This window comes from Jaculus jaculus, chromosome 9, assembly GCF_020740685.1.
Source record: "Jaculus jaculus isolate mJacJac1 chromosome 9, mJacJac1.mat.Y.cur, whole genome shotgun sequence".
NCBI classification, from domain to species: Eukaryota; Metazoa; Chordata; class Mammalia; order Rodentia; family Dipodidae; genus Jaculus; species Jaculus jaculus.
Window position 1 is genome coordinate 98,904,353 of NC_059110.1, and position 17,748 is coordinate 98,922,100.

Genomic DNA, 17,748 nt, shown 5'->3' on the forward strand with positions numbered 1-17,748 from the left:
CTTCAGATCTCATCTAACCTTGAGCCAAGTCTTCTTGAGCAAAATTCCTGACAAGGAGTCTTAGGCTCAAAGACATAAAATGCGACCAGGCAAAGGTATGAGTTCGCGGTGCTCGCACGCCTTGTGCCTGCGCCCTCCATCATTTTGACTTGGGGGAACTGGCACGTCGACGTTTGGGGAAGATTTCCGAGCGAAGCCCTCCGTTCTCAGGAACCCCTGGCTTTGTATTGCCTAAGGCGCACTCTGCATTCAGAACCCCACACCCTTCGCATTCCACCCGACTGCTCCCTCCGCAGGGCTCCCAGCTAACGCCCAGGTAGGCGGCTCCTCGGGGCCCCGGGGGCCGAAAGCCAGGGGAGGCGGCCCGGTGCCCCGGGTGCCCTCCACCCCGCACACTGGCCGCCCCAGGCCGAGGGGGGAGGGCCCGCGCTCGCGCCCCGCGGCCCCCCACTCCCGTCGGCCACCACGCCGGCGGGGAAACTCGAGGCCCCATTGGCCGCCACACCGACTGGCCAACGGTTCCCCCCGGGGAGGGAGGGAGGGAGGGAATCGGGGACCGAGAGATCGAGAACGGTGGGGCGAGGCGAGGCCCAGGGGCCCGGGGCGGGGCGATGGAGGAGGCGCTGCTCTCCACCCCCATCAACCCCAACAACTTCCCCGCCAAGCTGTGGCGGTTAGTGAACAGCCCCCGGTACCGCTCCATCCGCTGGGACGGCCGCGGCGAGGGGCTGCTCATCGACCAGCCGCTCTTCGAGGCCGAGCTGCTCAGCCCGCCGGGCCCGGGGGCCGGGGCCGGGGCCGGTGGCCCCGGGGGCGGCGGCGGCGGCGGCGGCGGTGGTAGCGGCGGCGGCGGCGGCGGCGGCAGGTGGCGGAGGAGCGGCCGGGGCCGAGCCCGAGCTCTTCAAAACCACCAACTTCACCAGCTTCATCCGCCAGCTCAACCTCTACGGCTTCCGCAAGGTGGTGCTGGGCGGCCCCGGCGGCACGGGGCCCGGGCCCGGGGCGGGCGGCCCTGCGGGCGACGGGCCGCTCCACCACTTCCACAGCCCGCACTTCCGCCGCGACCAGCCGCAGCTGCTGGTGCACCTCAAGAGGCTCACCAGCGCCAACAAGGCCAAGCTGGCGGCCGGACTCGAGGTGCCCTGCCGCCCGCCCAACCGCTTCCAGAGGCTCCTCATCACTTCGGCCTCCTCCGCCTCGGCCTCCGCCTCCGCCTCGGCCTCGGCCTCCGCCACCCCGCTGCAGCATCAGGACTCGGCGCCGCAGCCCGCAGGGGCCCGGCCGGAGCAGCACGGTGAGTGTGGCTCGCTCGCTCGCTCGCTCGCTCCCGGAGCACGCGGGCACATCCGCCGCGGCGGCCACCACCCGGCACATGCTGCACATCCTTAGAGGTCCAGACAGCCGCCTTTGGCTCTGTTCCCCAAGATCAGATCACATGCTCTTGGGGCGTGCAACCCTCCTGCCTGCCCCCTTCAGGTCTTTAGTCCACGCTGACCTGGAACGCACTCCCTAGAACCAGGCTGGCCTCGAACTCACTGCAGTCCTCCAACTTCTGCACTCCCCCACCCCCACCGTGAGTGTTGGGGGTTAAAGGTGTGTGCCACCACTCCCCGCTTTCCCTGCATCATCCTCACTAGCCGCCAGTATTGCCTCCGGAAAGAAAGAGGCCGTAAGCACATGACCTGTACTATCAAAAAAAAAAGGGGGGGTGGGAACCTTCAGGGCTGGAGATATGGCCTAGCCATTAAGGCTGTGGCCTACGAAGCCTAAGGACCCAGGTTCAGTCCCCCAGTACCCAAGATAAAGTCACGTGCACAGTGGTGCATGCATCTGGAGTTTGCAGTGGTTGAAGGCCCTGGTACACCCATTCTCTCTCGCTCTCTCTTCTCTCTAGCTCTGCTTGCAAATAAATTAATTTTTTTTAAAAAAAAAAGAAGGACCTCCACTTTAGGCTTGCTTTCCACCCTTCTCCTAGTGTGAACCCTCAAGAGCTTACCTACATCCAAATCTCTTTAGCTTTTTGTGTTTCTAAGACCTAGTCTTTCCACTGTGACCCTCTAGATAAGTAGCCCTTTGTTGAAGCCCTTGGTGGGAAAGAAACTCATAAAGAGCCTCCGTTGCTCCACTGGGAAGCGGAGCAGCCACTCTGCAGGTTAAGGCAGAAAGGAACAAAGCCATACCCAAGAAAATTTGAAACATTAGAAAAACCAAGGAAACGTGGAAAAGGTATCCAGAGTGAGTGGAAGTTTGCTCTTGAAGGGATGTACCACCTTCTACTTATTGACATATCTGAAAAGTCTTGGGCCAGGTGTGGCGGCGCATGCCTTTGTTCCCAGCACTTGGGAGGCAGAGGTAGGAGGATCACTGAGTTCAAGGCCACCCTGAGACTACATAGTTAATTCCAGGCCAGGCTGGGCCAGAGTGAGACACTACCTCAAAAAAAAAAAAAAAAAAAAAAAAAAGTCTTGGAAAAAGTGTTAATGACAGTAGACATAGTTTGGGATGAGGAGGTGGCAACTGGTTGAAGGTACTTGCTTACAAAGCCTGTCATCATGGTTTGATTCCCTCCTACCCATGTAAAGCCAAATGGCAAAAGGTGGCACATGCATCTGGAGTGAGTTTGCAGAGGCATAAGGTCCTGGCATACCCATATACATACATGCTCTCAAGTACACACTTATACCCACACATGTAAATGAATAAGTAAAAATACTTTTAAGCCGGATGTGGTAGCACATGCCTTTAATCCCAGCACTGGGGTGGCAGAGGTAGGATTGCCATGTATTTGAGGCCACCCTAAGACTCCATAGTGAATTCCAGGTCAGCCTGGAGACCCTATCTTGAAAAATGAAAAACAAAAAAAAAATTTTTAAATAGTCATATTTGGGGCTGAGGATATGGCTCAGCAGTTAAAGGTGCTCACTTGCAAGGCCTGACAGCCTAGGTTTGATTCCCCAGTACCCACATAAAGCCAGATGCACAAAATGTCATAAGCATGTACCTATTGACACATTTTGAGGTAGCAAAAGGGGTCTGATGTGCTCTCTCTCTCTCCCTCAAATAAATAAATAAAAATATAAAAATTCAGCCAGGTGTGGTGGCAACGCCTTTAATCCCAGCACTTGGGAAGCAGAGGGAGGAGGATCATTGTGAGTTCAAGGCCAGCCTGAGACACATAGTGAATTATAAGTCAGCCTGGGCTAGGGTGAGACCGTACCACAAGAAAACAAATAGTTCAGAAGATAATTGGGTTAGAGTTCTGGTAACAAGTTAAGAAAATGGCAGAGGCATAAGAATGTTCTAAAGGATTCTAAAGGACTATTAAGCTGCTTCCATGTGAGAACTGCTGGTGTTAGAAGGGAATTAATTGTATGGGGGAATGTGGTGGAGACAGTTCCATGGAATATATTTGACAGAAACTCTAACATAGGAGGGTTTGCTTGCTTAGTCTCCTGGTTGTATCTCTAGTGGGCATATGGACAAAAGATGGGGAAATACATTCTTGGGAAAAGTGGGATAATCATTTCAAACAAACACACATAAAAGCTAACTTTTCTCTCTCTCTCTCTCTTTTTTTTTTTTTTTTGGTTTTTCGAGGTAGGGTGTCAGTCTAGCTCAGGCTGACCTGGAATTCACTCTGTATTCTCAGGGTGACTTTCAACTCACAGCGATCCTTTACCTCTCTCTCCCGAGTGCTAGACTTTAAGGTGTGCGCCACCATGTCCAGGTAATCTTTTTTAAAAATATAATTTATTTCTGTAATTTTTATTTGATTTCCAAGGAGAGAGAGCATGAGAATGGGTGTGCCAGGGCCTGCACCAGACCACTTTGTGCATCTGGCTTTCATGGGTCCTGGGAATTCAAACCTGGGTTGTTGGGCATGGCAGGCAAGTGCCTTAACTCTTGAGCCATCTCTCTAGCTCCCTCTTTAATCTTTTTCCCTCACCTATCTTAAACCAGTTGTCTTCTTAAGTCCAATTTATTTGAAGAAAAACAAGACTATCTAGAATCTGATTTTATTCTCTTACATTCGAATTGATTAGCATTTTAAAGATTATAGAATAACAAATTGAGTTCACACTTTTCAATTCATGTATATGCCTAATGTTTTCATGAATTTCCTATTTTCTTCCTGTTGGTGTATGCAAAAGGATGCTAGGTGATTGTCCATACCATAGGCTTGGTTCACTAGGAAATTGTGTTGCTTGTTCAGGTGGAATGTAATTCTGTTATAATGTCAAGGATATGGGTATAGGCTGGTGATATGACTCAATGATTAAAGGCAGTTGCTTGCAAAGCCTTCTGGCCTAGGTTTAATTCCCCAGTATCTACGTAAAGCCAGATGCACTCAGTTGTGAATACATCTGAAGCTTATTAGCTCCAAGAAACCCTGGCATGCCCATTCATGCTCTCACTCTGTCTCCAAACTGAAAAAAATGTTTATAGGTAAAACCTTGTTTTGTTCTCTTATGTTCTGAGTCCTTGGCTCTTCTATATTTTTTTTGCCCATTTTTTAAAATATATTTATTTATTTCAGAGAGAGAAAAAGAGGCAGATAGAGAGAGAAAGAATGGGCATACCAAGGCCTCCAGCCACTGCAAATGAATTCCAGACACATGCGCCTCTGTGTCCATCTGGCTTACATGGGTACTGGAGGATCGAATCTGGGTCCTTAGGCTTCCCAGGCAAGCACCTTAACCACTAAGTCACTCTGCAGCCCTATTTTATTTTATTTATTTTATATCTTATTTTATTTTATTTATAGACAATGCCTTGATATGTAACCCAGGTTGGCCTTGAATTTGCAATCTTCCTGCCTCAGCCTCCCAAGAGTTGTGATTATAGATATGTTCCACCATGGCCAGCTCCCCTCACCTGATTCTTATTCTCTGGGAATTTGCCTTAGTTGGACACCTGGCAACACTGCTGGCTACTGGTTCTCATTTTGTTTTCAGTTTCTTACATCAGCTAGTGATGTCAATATTCTTTTCTTTAATAGCAGAGTTGTCTGTTTTAGGGCCTAGTCATATTATTTAAACCCACTGAGTCAACTGTCCTGTTCACCTTCCAAGTATATACTTGGTAAGAAATGTGATGATCCCATGTTTTTTTCCTTTTTGTTTGTCCACTTATGTTACTTAGTTTTCAATGGGAACCGATTGTACAGTATTTGTTAAAACGTTCTCAATTATGTATCAAGTCTGCAAAGTTGTTAATCACTCTTTGCCTGGACACAAATTCTCAGTTACCCTTAAATAAAAGAAATAGAACACTTTTTTTCTTCATCTTTTAGCTGCCATTTATTCTGTTTATTCTCCCCAGTCCGTTGAGAAAGGAACCAGAAATCCTCCCATTTTACATATGGGCATGAAGGGGTCCTGAGAGGAATACTCTGAGAGGTCACTAAGGTCATTTTCTAGCAGCAGAAATAGAACTCAAAGTGGCTTTAAGGTAAAAGGAACATGGTTGGGGGAAAACAGTCCCAAGGCTTTGGGCCTGCCTAAGTCCAAGAGCCCCGGATCCTTCCCTGGGCGCAACTTCCCTCCCTGTAGGGCTCACCCCACAGCAGGCTGAGTGCCCCCTCCCCCGAATCTTTAGACGGTAATCTATCTGAAGCTACAATCCATGTATATGTAGAAGTCTGGATACAAATGCAACCCAGTCTGGCCTAGAAGTCCTCCCTCTACCTTCTAAGTGCGTGGGATCACAGGAGGTGTGCACCTGCACGTCCAGATTGCTAATCCATCCTAAAGGTAGTCTGACAACACGAACACAATTGTCTATAAGATTTGTCACAATAGAGCTCTACTAGCTGATGCTCAAAAGAAGAATGAATAAGCACTTAAGGTGCTTGCCTGTGAAGCCTAAGGACCCAGGTTCAATTCCCCCCAATACCCACGTAAGCCAGATGCATGTGGGGGAACAAGCACCTGAAGTTTGTAGTGGTAGTGACCCTGGTGCACCCATTCTCTCTCCCCCCCCCTTCAATAAATAAAACAAAAAGAATGAATAAGAGCAGAGCATGTTTTAATTCTTTAAGAAAAAACTTAAGCCAGGCATGGTGACTCATGCCTTTCATCCCAGTACTTGGGAAGCAGAGGCAAGGGGATCACCATGACACCAGTCTGACACTACATAGTGAATTCCGGGTCAGCCTGGGCTAGAGCAAGAGCCTACCTTGAAAAACAACAAACAAACAACAACAACAACACACTTAAAGGAATGCCCTTCTAATCCTGACAGCATTCTTTTAAAAAATATATTATTTATTTATTTATTTGAGAGAGTACATGGGTATACCTGGGCCTCCTGCTGCTACTGACAAACTTCAGACACATGTGCCACTTGGTGCATTTGGCTTACATGGGGTACTGGGGAATCAAACCCAGGCCAGCAGGCTTTTTAAGCAAGTGCCTTTAACTGCTGAGACATCTCCCTAGCCCATCCTGACAATATTCTTGTTAACATCTAGCATAGATAATTGTCTATCACTTGGAATTTCCTGTGCCAGAAGTAGAATTGATATATCGGGGTTTTTGTTTGCTTGTTTGTTTTTGGTTTTTCAAGATAGGGTCTCACTCTGGTCCAGGCTGACCTGGAATTAGTCTCAGGGTGGCCTCGAACTCACGGCAATCTTCCTACCTCTGCCTCCTGAGTGCTGGCATTAAAGCTGTGTGCCACCACACCCGGCTCGATATTTTGTTGTTTTTATATTTTATTTTATTTAAGTGTTAGAGAGAGAGTGGGGGGAGAGAATGGGTACCCTAGGGTCTCCAGCCACTGCAAATGAACTCTAGATGCATGTGCCAGTATGTGCATCTGGCATACATGGGTTTTGGGGAAACAAACTGGGTCTTTAGGCTTTGCAAGCAAGCTCCCCAACCGCTAAGCCATCTCTCTAGCCCTAGAATTGATATTTTAATTGCGGTTAAACTAGAACTTGAGAAACCAAGGTAAAAAAAAATCTTGAATTAGCTGCTGAAGTTATTGATAAGCTGAGAATTGTCAGTTTATCCTTCAACAGGTCAGAAGGTCTAGTGAGCTATTGCATACTGTGGGCAGCATGTCATTTTGGTATGTGAAACATCAAGGGAAAATCAAGTCAGGGTAGCTTGGGACACTCAGCAACACCTTTTGTACAAAGCTCTTTTAGGCACATGAGGCCTGGAGAGATAGCTTAGTGGTTAAGACACTAGCCTGCAAAGCTTAAGGACCCAGGTTCGATTCCCTAGTACCCACATACAAGCCAGATGCACAAGGTGGTGCATGTGTCTGGAGTTCATTTGTAGTAGTTGTAGGCCCTGGCACACCCATTACCTCACTCTCTGCCTCTCTGTCTCTCCCCATAACTAACTAAATAAATAAAATATTAAATTTTTTTTTTTTATTTTTCGAGGTAGGGTCTCACTCTAACCCAGGCTGACCTGGAATTCACTATGTAGTCTCAGGGTGGCCTCGAATTCTTGGTGATCCTCCTACTTCTGCCTCCTGTGTGCTGGGATTAAAGGTGTGTGCCAGCATGCCCGGCTAAAAAAAATTTTTTTAAGTTGGAGCCTAGCATGCTGGCACACACCTTTAATCCCAGCACTCAGACCTAGAGGTAGGATTGCTGTGAATTAGAGACCACCTGAGGCTACTACATCGTGAATTTCAGGTCAGCCTGGGCCAGAATGAGACCCAACCTTAAAGAATTAAAAAAAAAAAAAAGTTTAAATATAAGAATGGGCATACCAGGGCCTGCGGCCAGTACAAATAAATTCCAAATGTGTGTGCCACTTGGTGCATGTGCCTTTACGTGGGTACTGGGGAATCTAACTGAGGCTTTCAGGCTTTCTAAACAAGTGCCTTAACCACCGAGCTGTCTCTTCATCCCTATAGTTCTTATGTTTCTATATACTTAGTTTACATGTATGATAGAAGATGCTTTTCTGCTTATTATTTATTAAGGTTCCTAAATGGTTTAAAAGAATAAATGGAAAATGTCTAGGGAATGATTTACACATTGGATGGTGAGTCATCTATAAAAGACTTTTCATGTTGAATATTTGATATAACTTTTTTCTCAATTTTTATTAACATTTTCCATGATTATAAAAAATATCCCATGGTAATATCCCTCTCCCTCCACTTTCCCCTTTGAAATTCCATTCTCCACCATATCCCCTCCCCATCTCAATCAGTCTCTCTTTTATTTTAATGTCATGATCTTTTCCTCTTCTTATGATGGTCTTGTGTAAGTAGTGTCAGGCACTATGAGGTTATGGATATCCAGGCCATTTTATGTCTGGAGGGAGCACATTGTAAGGAGTCTTATCCTTCCTTTGGCTTTTACATTCTTTCCGCCACCTCTTCCACATTAGACCCTGAGCCTTGGAAGGTGTGATCAAGATGTTACTCAGTACTCCAGTCACTTCTTTCCAGCAGTATGATACCTTCTGAGTCATTCCAAGGTCACTGCCATCTGAAAAGAGAAGATTCTCTACCCAAAGTGAGAGTAGCATTAATATGAGGGTATGAATATTAAGAGAAGTGCTTACTGGGCAGTTTGATAAGCATAGTATATATATATATTTATCCCAACATCAGCAGATGTTACGCCCCTAAGGATTATGACTACCCCTGTTTTAAGTTTTCAGTATCAGGGATGTATTCCCTCCCATGGAGCAGGCCTCCAGTCCAATTGGAGGGCTGTTGGTTGGAGCCACTATTGCACCCGTTGGCTCATTTGGGCTGGCTGGCCAAGTATAAAGCTTGCACTGTCCACTGTTGAGTATCTTCACTGGTGGTATCTCTTTCTCCCATTGAATTGCATGTAGAATGGCTTCTTCCAGCTTTCTGTCAGCTGGTCTACATGGAGGATGATTTAACTTTATTTTATGAGTGTTTGGCCACTTTACCTGTTATGACAGTCATGTTGAGAATCCAACAAAAGATTGATGATTTATTCTTTCAACATTGTATTGCAGTCTCCTATTCTGGATTCTGAACTTGCTTTTACCACAATCTAATTGTGTTGGGTTACAAGTAGCTGATAGAGCAGAGTGTTTGATTATTGGTTTACTCTGTGTGTGTGTGTGTGTGTGTGTGGTGTGGTGAAGAGTTAGTAAATGTTTTTTGTAAATATTTTATTTATTTTTATTTATTTATTAGAGACAGAGAGGGAGAGAGGAGAGAGAGGCACACCAGAGCTCCTAGCCACTGTAGTCAAACTCCAAATGCATGCACCATCATGTGCATCTGGCTTACATAGAATCTGGAGAATTGAACCTGGGTCCTTAGGCTTCACAGGCAAGCATCTTAACCTCTAAGCCATCCCTCCAGCCTGAGTTAGTAAATGTTAAATGTGCTCTTCCTTCTCCATGCAGGACCAGTGGCTGGAGGACAGTTTCACCGGTCATTCCGGCGAGAGAATTTGTCTCCTTATTCCTACATATCAACTTCATCCCACAACCACAGCACTTTCCCTCTAAAGAGTTTAGATCGTACCCCAATTCCTCCTAGAACATGGCAGAACTCCCTTGGAATGCACCCTGGACAAGTGGAGACGTCTCCTACTTTTTCAGACAAAGGAGTGCCGTTTTCTGTACTGCAGCGATTTCCAACTGAAGTGACCTACACGCTGCAGCCAAGCGCCACATCCGTACATGTTCAACAAAGTCCTCAAACAATGGTCAGCTCCTCCCAAAAGTATAGTAACTACACACCCTCAGCGCAGTACTCCCAAGCCTACTATCCAACAGGTATGAGAAATTCAAGTTCTCTTAAGGTAGTTTATGATAGCATTATTGTATTTCAAATCTGTATGCGTAAGCAAACAAATAGGAATATGCACCTAAGAAATGGCCATAATTTCTCAGCAGGATATATTCTTAAGCAATATATAAAATTTCATCTGTTCTTAAGGATTGTGAGGATTCTTTTAGCCCATAAAGGTGTATGATTTTAGTGAAATGAAACTTCTGTAACTTCAAAGTGTGTTTTAGTCTTGAAATTAAAGCTTAGTGCCCTAGAACCTTACTTTAATTCTTGGCACATGTTTACTTCAGTTTGTTTTTGAAAATATGTTACATATTTTATATTTTATGAAACTATTACCTCATTATAACATAATTTTAGTATCTCAGTAATAAAGTTTAATAAACCAGGCATGGTGATGCACACCTTTAATCCTAACACCCGGGAGGCTGAGGCAGGAGGGTCATCATGAATTCAAGGCCAGTCTGAGCTACAGAGTGAGTTCTAGGTTGGCCTGGGCTACAGTGAAATAATAAAAATAAATAAATAAAAATTTAATTAAAAAGCATATTCCCTGAAAATTAAATTCTTTAGAAAAATATGGTGAATAGTGGAGCCCTATAACGTTCACTCAGCCAACTAAGAACTGGGGATAAAAATGACCATGGTAACTGACCCCAAAGTTCAACCAAGGACATTGAGGACATCCCAAGCCACTAGTTGGGAATCCTTATGTTGCTGGCATATTTTACCATCATAATATCTTCAAGGAGATCCATCCACTTTGTAGTATGCGTCAAAAGTTCCCCTTTAAAGGCTGAATGATAATTACATGCTTTGCCATGTTTACTTATCCATCTATCCACCTTTAGTGAATATTGCTACTATGAACATGCGTATACAGCTGACTTGAACTCACAATCCTCCTCCCTCAGCCTCCTGTGTGCTGGGATTACAGGAGCACAACACCAAGTTTACAAATATCTTTTCAAATGCTTTCACTACTTTTGGTGAACAAGTACATCTCAAGTTATGGTGAGATTATGTCCTAATTACCCCATTGTAAGTCTGGACTATGTAAAAATGCATTTAGTCCTCATGGAATTACCACAGTTTAGTATAGTATATTGTAGAGTGTTGGTTGTTGAAAATTGTGGCTCACTGCTGCTGCCCAGTGGCTTAGGGAGTTTGGTACCACATGCCACTAGCTTAGGAAAAGATCAGTTTTCAACATATGGTCGGTCTCTACTGAATGCATTATCACTTTTGAACCATTGTAAAGTCAAAAACTGTTAAGTTGAATCATCATAGAAGACCTTTTCTTTACCATACCTTAAACAAAATGTTAGTTTTAGTTGCTATAGCAACTTATCTTGACATTAAATCTATTAAACTTATCATTTCATTGTAGTATTTGTATGATTGGGTGTTTTCTCTATGGACACTGTACTGTTCTGGAATAGATTGAAATCTAAAACATTTTGTTTATATGATTGAATTATTTACATAAGATAAAATACAAATTTATTTTCCTCACTTATATAAAGACAATGATTTTCAGTAATTCAGAATTTTTTTATGGGTGTGTGTGGTATATTTGCATGTGTGTATGTATGCTCATACATGTGTGGGCTGTGTGTGGAGGGGGTGGCACATATATGCAAATTAATATGGAGAACAGAGATCAGCACCAGGTTGCTTTCCCTCATATTTTTTGCTCATATGTGCATGTGTGTGCCATGCGAATGTCCATGTACCCATGCGCTTGTGTGTGCCATGTGAATGTCCATGTACCCGTGCACTTGTGTGTGCCATGTGTTTGTCCATGTACCCATGCGCTTGTGTGTGCCATGTGTTTGTCCGTGTACCCGTGCTCTGTGTGTGCCATGTGTTTGTCCGTGTACCCGTGCGCTTGTGTGCCATGTGTTTGTCCGTGTACCTGTGTGCTTGTGTGTGCCATGTGTTTGTCCATGTACCTGTGCGCTTGTGTGCCATGTGTTTGTCCGTGTACCTGTGTGCTTGTGTGTGCCATGTGTTTGTCCGTGTACCCGTGCGTTTGTGTGCCATGTGTTTGTCCGTGTACCCGTGCACTTGTGTGTGCCATGTGTTTGTCCATGTACCCATGCGCTGTGTGTGCCATGTGTTTGTCTGTGTACCCGTGCGCTTGTGTGTGCCATGTGTTTGTCCGTGTACCTGTGCGCTGTGTGTGCCATGTGAATGTCCATGTATCCGTGCGCTTGTGTGTGCCATGTGAATGTCTGTGTACCCATGCGCTTGTGTGTGCCATGTGTTTGTCCGTGTACCCGTGCGCTTGTGTGTGCCATGTGTTTGTCCGTGTACCTGTGTGCTGTGTGTGCCATGTGAATGTCCATGTATCCGTGCGCTTGTGTGTGCCATGTGAATGTCTGTGTACCCATGCGCTTGTGTGTGCCATGTGTTTGTCCGTGTACCCGTGCACTTGTGTGTGCCATGTGTTTGTCCATGTACCCGTGCACTTGTGTGCCATGTGTTTGTCCGTGTACCCGTGCGCTTGTGTGTGCCATGTGTTTGTCCGTGTACCCGTGCACTTGTGTGTGCCATGTGTTTGTCCGTGTACCCGTGCACTTGTGTGTGCCATGTGAATGTCCATGTACCCGTGCGCTTGAGTGTGCCATGTGTTTGTCCATGTACCCGTGCGTTTGCGTGTGCCATGTGTTTGTCCGTGTTCCCCTGCGCTTGCCTACAGCAGGCTGTGCTCACCTGTCATGAGCTAGAGTGGAATGTCGGTTGGCCCTCTTCATCACTCTTCTGCCCATTCTTTTTTTTAAAAAAAAAATTACTTATTTATTTGAGAGAGAGAGAGAATGGGTGCACCAGGGCTTCCAGCCACTGCAAACAAACTCCAGGTGCATGGGCCACCTTGTGCATCTGACTTATGTGGGTCCTGAGGAATTGAACCAAGGTCTTTTGGCTTTGCAAGCAAGTGCCTTAACCACTAAGCCATCTCTCCAGCCTCTCTCCTGCCCATTCTTATTTGAGCCAAAATCTCTTACTGATCCCAGAGCTTGCCATTTTTTTCATGTTTCCATTTTTATTTGATGTTTCCCAAGGTAAAAACGTCAAGATTCTTATATCAGTTAGAATGAGACCATCTCAGATGAGACCATGAAAAGCAATTCAATGTGTACAACAATCATTTCTCTTCAATTTTTTTCTGATTTACACAACAATGTTTGATAAGAACTGGGTGGCATGTGCTTGGTTTTTTACAGTGTCCTTACAAAAACCACAAACAGGGTCAATTTACAATAACTTGTTTTCTGTTTTTTTCTTAGGCACATAGAATTCAAAATTTTAGCTGTCCAATTTATTCACCTACCTTACAAATAAGAGCTTGCCATTTTTTGATAAGCTCCATCGATTCTCCAGCTTCTGCTCCCCTATGGGACTGGGTTTACAAACACATATGACCATGTCCAGCTATTTCTATGGATCTGGGGATCAAACTCAGCATTCTCTCAGGTCTCCTTGGCCCCTCATGCTTGCACAGGAAGTACACTTAACAGTTGAGCCATCTCTCCAGCCCAGCACTTTTCTTCTACATGTAATTTTTAAAAGTTTTTAAATTTATTTATTTGAGAGAGGAGAGAAAGAGGCAGAGAGAGAGAGAGAGAGAGAGAGAGAGAGAGAATGAGAATGTGCATACCAGGGCCTCCAGCCACTGCAAAAACTCCAGACATATGCACAACCTTGTGCATCTGGCTTACATGGGTCCTGGGGAACCAAACCTGGGTCCTTTGGCTTTGCAGGCAAGTGCCTGAACCATTAAGCCATCTTTTCAGCCCTCTACATGTATTTTAATGCCTTTAGTGAATACTGCCTTGAGGAATACACTGAAAAATGAGTGTATCTTAGGATATAGTGCTCAACTCAGCTTCATAAACATTAGTGCTTTCATAATGCACAGTAGGTTAATCTGTCATATAGAAAGCACATAATTCGATTTTTATATCTATTTTTTTCTATTCATACACTTAACTAGAACTTTGCTTTGTTCCATTCTACTGACTAAACAAAATAGGACTACACTGGGCTATAATCTGTTCAGATTCTTTTAAAAAATATTTTATTAGCTGGGCATGGTGGCACATGCCTGTAATCCCAGCACTTGGGAGGCAGAGGTAGGAGGATCACCATGAGTTTGAGGCCACCCTGCGACTACACAGAGAATTCCAGGTCAGCCTAAGCTAGAGTTGAGACCCTACCTCGAAAAAAAAAAAAAAAAGTATTCATTTATTTGCAAGGAGACAGAGAGGAGAGAGGGAGGGAAGGGGGAAAGAAGGAGGGAAAGAGAGAGAGAGAACAAGTGTGCCAGGGCCTCTAGTCACTGCAAACAAACTCTAGAGGCATGCACCACTTTGTGCCTCTGGCTTATATGGGTACTGGGGAACTGAACCGGGGTTATTAGGTATTTCAGGCAAGCTCCTTAACTGCTGAGCCATCTCTCTGGCCCCAAGTTCTTCTCTCCATATGGGTATCTTTCTAATTTTTTGTTTGTTTGTTTTGAGGTAGGATATCATTCTATCCCAGGCTGACCTGTAACTCACACTGTAGCTCCAGGCTGGCCACAAACTCGTCGTGATTCTTCTACCCCTGCCTCCTGAGTGCTGGTATTAAAGGTGTGTGCTACCACACCTGGATCCTTTCTACTTTTTATTTGTTACTGGACATTATAAAGGACATTCACTGTCTTGCTGTTTGCATACATACTGAATCAGCTATCAGTGATATTATATTTTCTGTTGTATATTGTAGTTTTATTTTTCTAACAAACTGATTTTAGAGTATATTTTAACAACTATTCCAAATGCATAACAAGAAGAGTCAGACAATTGAAATATCAGAAAAATGATTGCAACTCTGCCATTGATTTATTTAAAATGAAACCTTGCTTTCCTGTACTGTGATGGAATGAAAACCTGCTGCTCTTAGCTAGTCTTTTCCTGCCACTAGGGGGCTTGGGTTTCCTTAGTCACAACTGGAAAAAAAAGCCTTGGTTTTTCAGTTTGGGTACACCTTGGTGACCCGTGTGTATAGCTGTTAGATTCAGTTTAGTTCCCAGGGTATTTATGCTTTCAAATACTGTGGAAAATTGGGTTTACTTCCAAAATATTTTGTACATTTTAATAACAAAAATCCAAAACTCTATTTATTACCTATCTATGTAGCAAAAATCAAGTATAAAGACCTTTTTGCCCAACCTATGTGGAAAATGATAGTTTTAATTTTTTGTGGTAATCATAGAATTATATGGATATTTTGTTACTGAAATAGCTTTTTTTTTTTAGTTTTTTAAAACTTATTTATTTATTTGAGAGAGAGAGAGAGGCAGAGAGAGAGAGAGAGTGTGTGTGTGTGTGGGTGGGTGCACCAGGGCCTTCAACTGCTGCAAACATACTCCAGATGCATATGCCACCTGGTTTATGCATCTGGTTTATGTGGGTACTGGGGTATCAAACCTGGGTTCTTTGGCTTTGCAGGAAGTGCCTTAACCACTAAGCCATCTCTCCAGTCCTGAAATTTTTATTTTTATTTTTTGGTTTTCCAAGGTAGAGTTTCGCTCTAGCCCAGGCTGACCTAGAATCCACTATGTAGTCTCAGGGTGGCCGTGAACTCATGGCAATCCTCTTACCTCTGCCCCCCAAGTTCAGGGATTAAAAATATGCACTACCACACCTGGCAGGAACCATATTTTTGCAAGGTATGGTGGCACATGCCTTTAATCCCAGCACTCAGGAAACTGAGGTAGAAGACCACCATGAGTTCAAGGCCAGCCTGAGCTATAGAGTGCGCTCCAGTTCACCCTGGGCTAGAGTGAAACCCTACCTCAAAACAAACAAACAAAAAAAAAAAAAAACCAGAAGCCGGGTGTGGTGGCACATGCCTTTAATCCTAGCACTCGAGAGGCAGAAGTAGGAGGATCACTGTGGGCTTAAGGCCAACATGAGACTATATAGTGAATTCCAGGTCAGCCTGAGCTAGAATGAGAGTGAGACCCTACATCCAAAAATTAAAAAAACAAACAAAAAAGAACAAAACAAGAACAACAACAACAACAACAAAAACAAAGCCAGGGCTCGAGAGATGGCTTAGCAGTTAAGGCACTTGCCTGCAAAGCCTAAAAACTCATATTCAAATCTCCAGGTCCCACATAAACCAGACACACAGTGATGCAAGCATGCAATGTCGCACATGCACATAAGGGGGTGCATGCGTATGGAGTTTGTTCATAGTGGCTGAAGGCCCTGACATGCTCATTCTTTCTCAAAATAAATAAGTAATAAATAAAACCAAAAGCCAGACATGGTCGCACATGCCTTTAATCCCAGCACTCTGGAGGCAGAGGTAAGAGGATCACTGTGAGTTCTAGGCCAGCCTGGGACTACAGAGTGAGTTCCAGATCAGCCTGGGCTACAGTGAGACCCTACCTCGGGGAAAAAAAGAAAAACAATCATTGGGCTGGAAAAACAACTTAGCAGTTAAAGGCACTTGCTCTCAAAGCTTGGCAGTCTGGGTCTGATTCCCCAGTCCCCATGTAAAAGCTAGATGCCCAAAGTGCTGCATGCATCTAGAGTTTGTTTGCAGTGAGTGGCAAGATGTCCTGATATGCCCATTCTCTCTCATTCTCATTCTCTCACTCTTTTTTTACCCCTCTCTGTGCTTACAAATAAATAAATACCCATACTAATAGCTGGATACCATGATGTATGCCTGAAGTTTAGTACTTGGAAGCACCAACAGGAGGATTGCTGCAAGTTGGAGGCCAACCTAGTCTAAGCCAGCTCCAAGTGAGCCAAAACTACATGGTTAGACGCTGCCTAAAAAAAAAAAAAAAAAAGAAAGAAAGAAAGAAATATATTTCCAATTCTTATATTTACACCTAGACTACAACTCTATTATTTCAATATTTCCTTTTATGTTCAGACATTTAAAAAATATTTTAAAATTTTGTTTATTTTTATTTATTTATTTGAGAGCAACAGATAGAGAGAGAAAGAGGCACAGAGAGAGAGAGAGGAGAGTGGGAGTGCCAGGGCTTCCAGCCACTGCAAATGAACTCCAGATGTGTGCGCCCCCTTGTGCATCTGGCTAACGTGGGTCCTGGGGACTCGAGCCTTGAACCAGGGTCCTTAGGCTTCACAGGCAAGCGCTTAACCTCTAAGCCATCTCTCCAGCTCATATGTGCAAACATTTTTTGAACAGGTCTCACTGTAGCCCAGGATAACCTGGAACTTACTCTTGTAGCATAGGCTAGCCTCAAACTCATGCAGATTCTCCTACTTCACCCTCCCAATTGCTGTTATATGTAAACTTTAATTCTTTTTTTAATGTAATATTTTATTATTGACTTCTATCCTTACAGACAATAAATGATGATAATTCCCTTCCCTCCTCCACAACTCCACTCTCTATCATATCCCCTCCCTCTCTCCATTAGTCTCTTTTATTTTTAATTTAATTTATTTATTTTCATTTTATGTTATGTTATTTTTTTTTCAAGGTAGGGTCTCACTCTAGCCCAGGCTGACCTGGACTTCACTATGTAGTTTCAGGGTGGCCTCAAACTCACAGTGATCCTCCTACCTCTGCCACCCAAGTGCTGGGATTAAAGGTGTGTGCCACCACGCCCAGATAATTATTTTTTATTGATAACTTCCATAATTGTAAACAATATTCCATGGTAATTCCCTCTCTCCCCCCACTTTTCCCTTTAAAACTCCACTCTCCATCATATCCCCTTCCCTTTTCAATCAGTCTCTCTTTTATTTTGATGTTATCATTCTTTCCTCCTATTATGATGGTTTTGTGTAGGTAGTGTCAGGCACTGTGAGGTCACGGATATCCAGGCCATTTTGTGTCTGGAGGAACACGTTGTAAAGAGTCCTACCCTTCCTTTGGCTCTTATAGTCTTTCTGCCACCATTTCCACAATGGACACAGAGCCTTGGAGGATGTGATAAGGATGTTTCAGTGC

At 44.4% G+C, this 17,748-nt stretch overlaps 1 protein-coding gene across 1 annotated transcript in view; it reads left to right on the top strand.

The window, feature by feature from the left end:
* The first annotated feature begins 611 nt into the window (after positions 1–611).
* Positions 612–17,748, top strand: part of Hsf5 (heat shock transcription factor 5) — a 60,868-nt gene continuing 43,731 nt past the window's right edge. The window contains exons 1-3 of the mRNA XM_045159103.1: positions 612–834; positions 866–1,294; positions 9,366–9,740. Of these exons, the coding sequence (XP_045015038.1) occupies positions 612–834; positions 866–1,294; positions 9,366–9,740 (1,027 nt within the window). The remainder of the gene's footprint in view (positions 835–865; positions 1,295–9,365; positions 9,741–17,748) is intronic.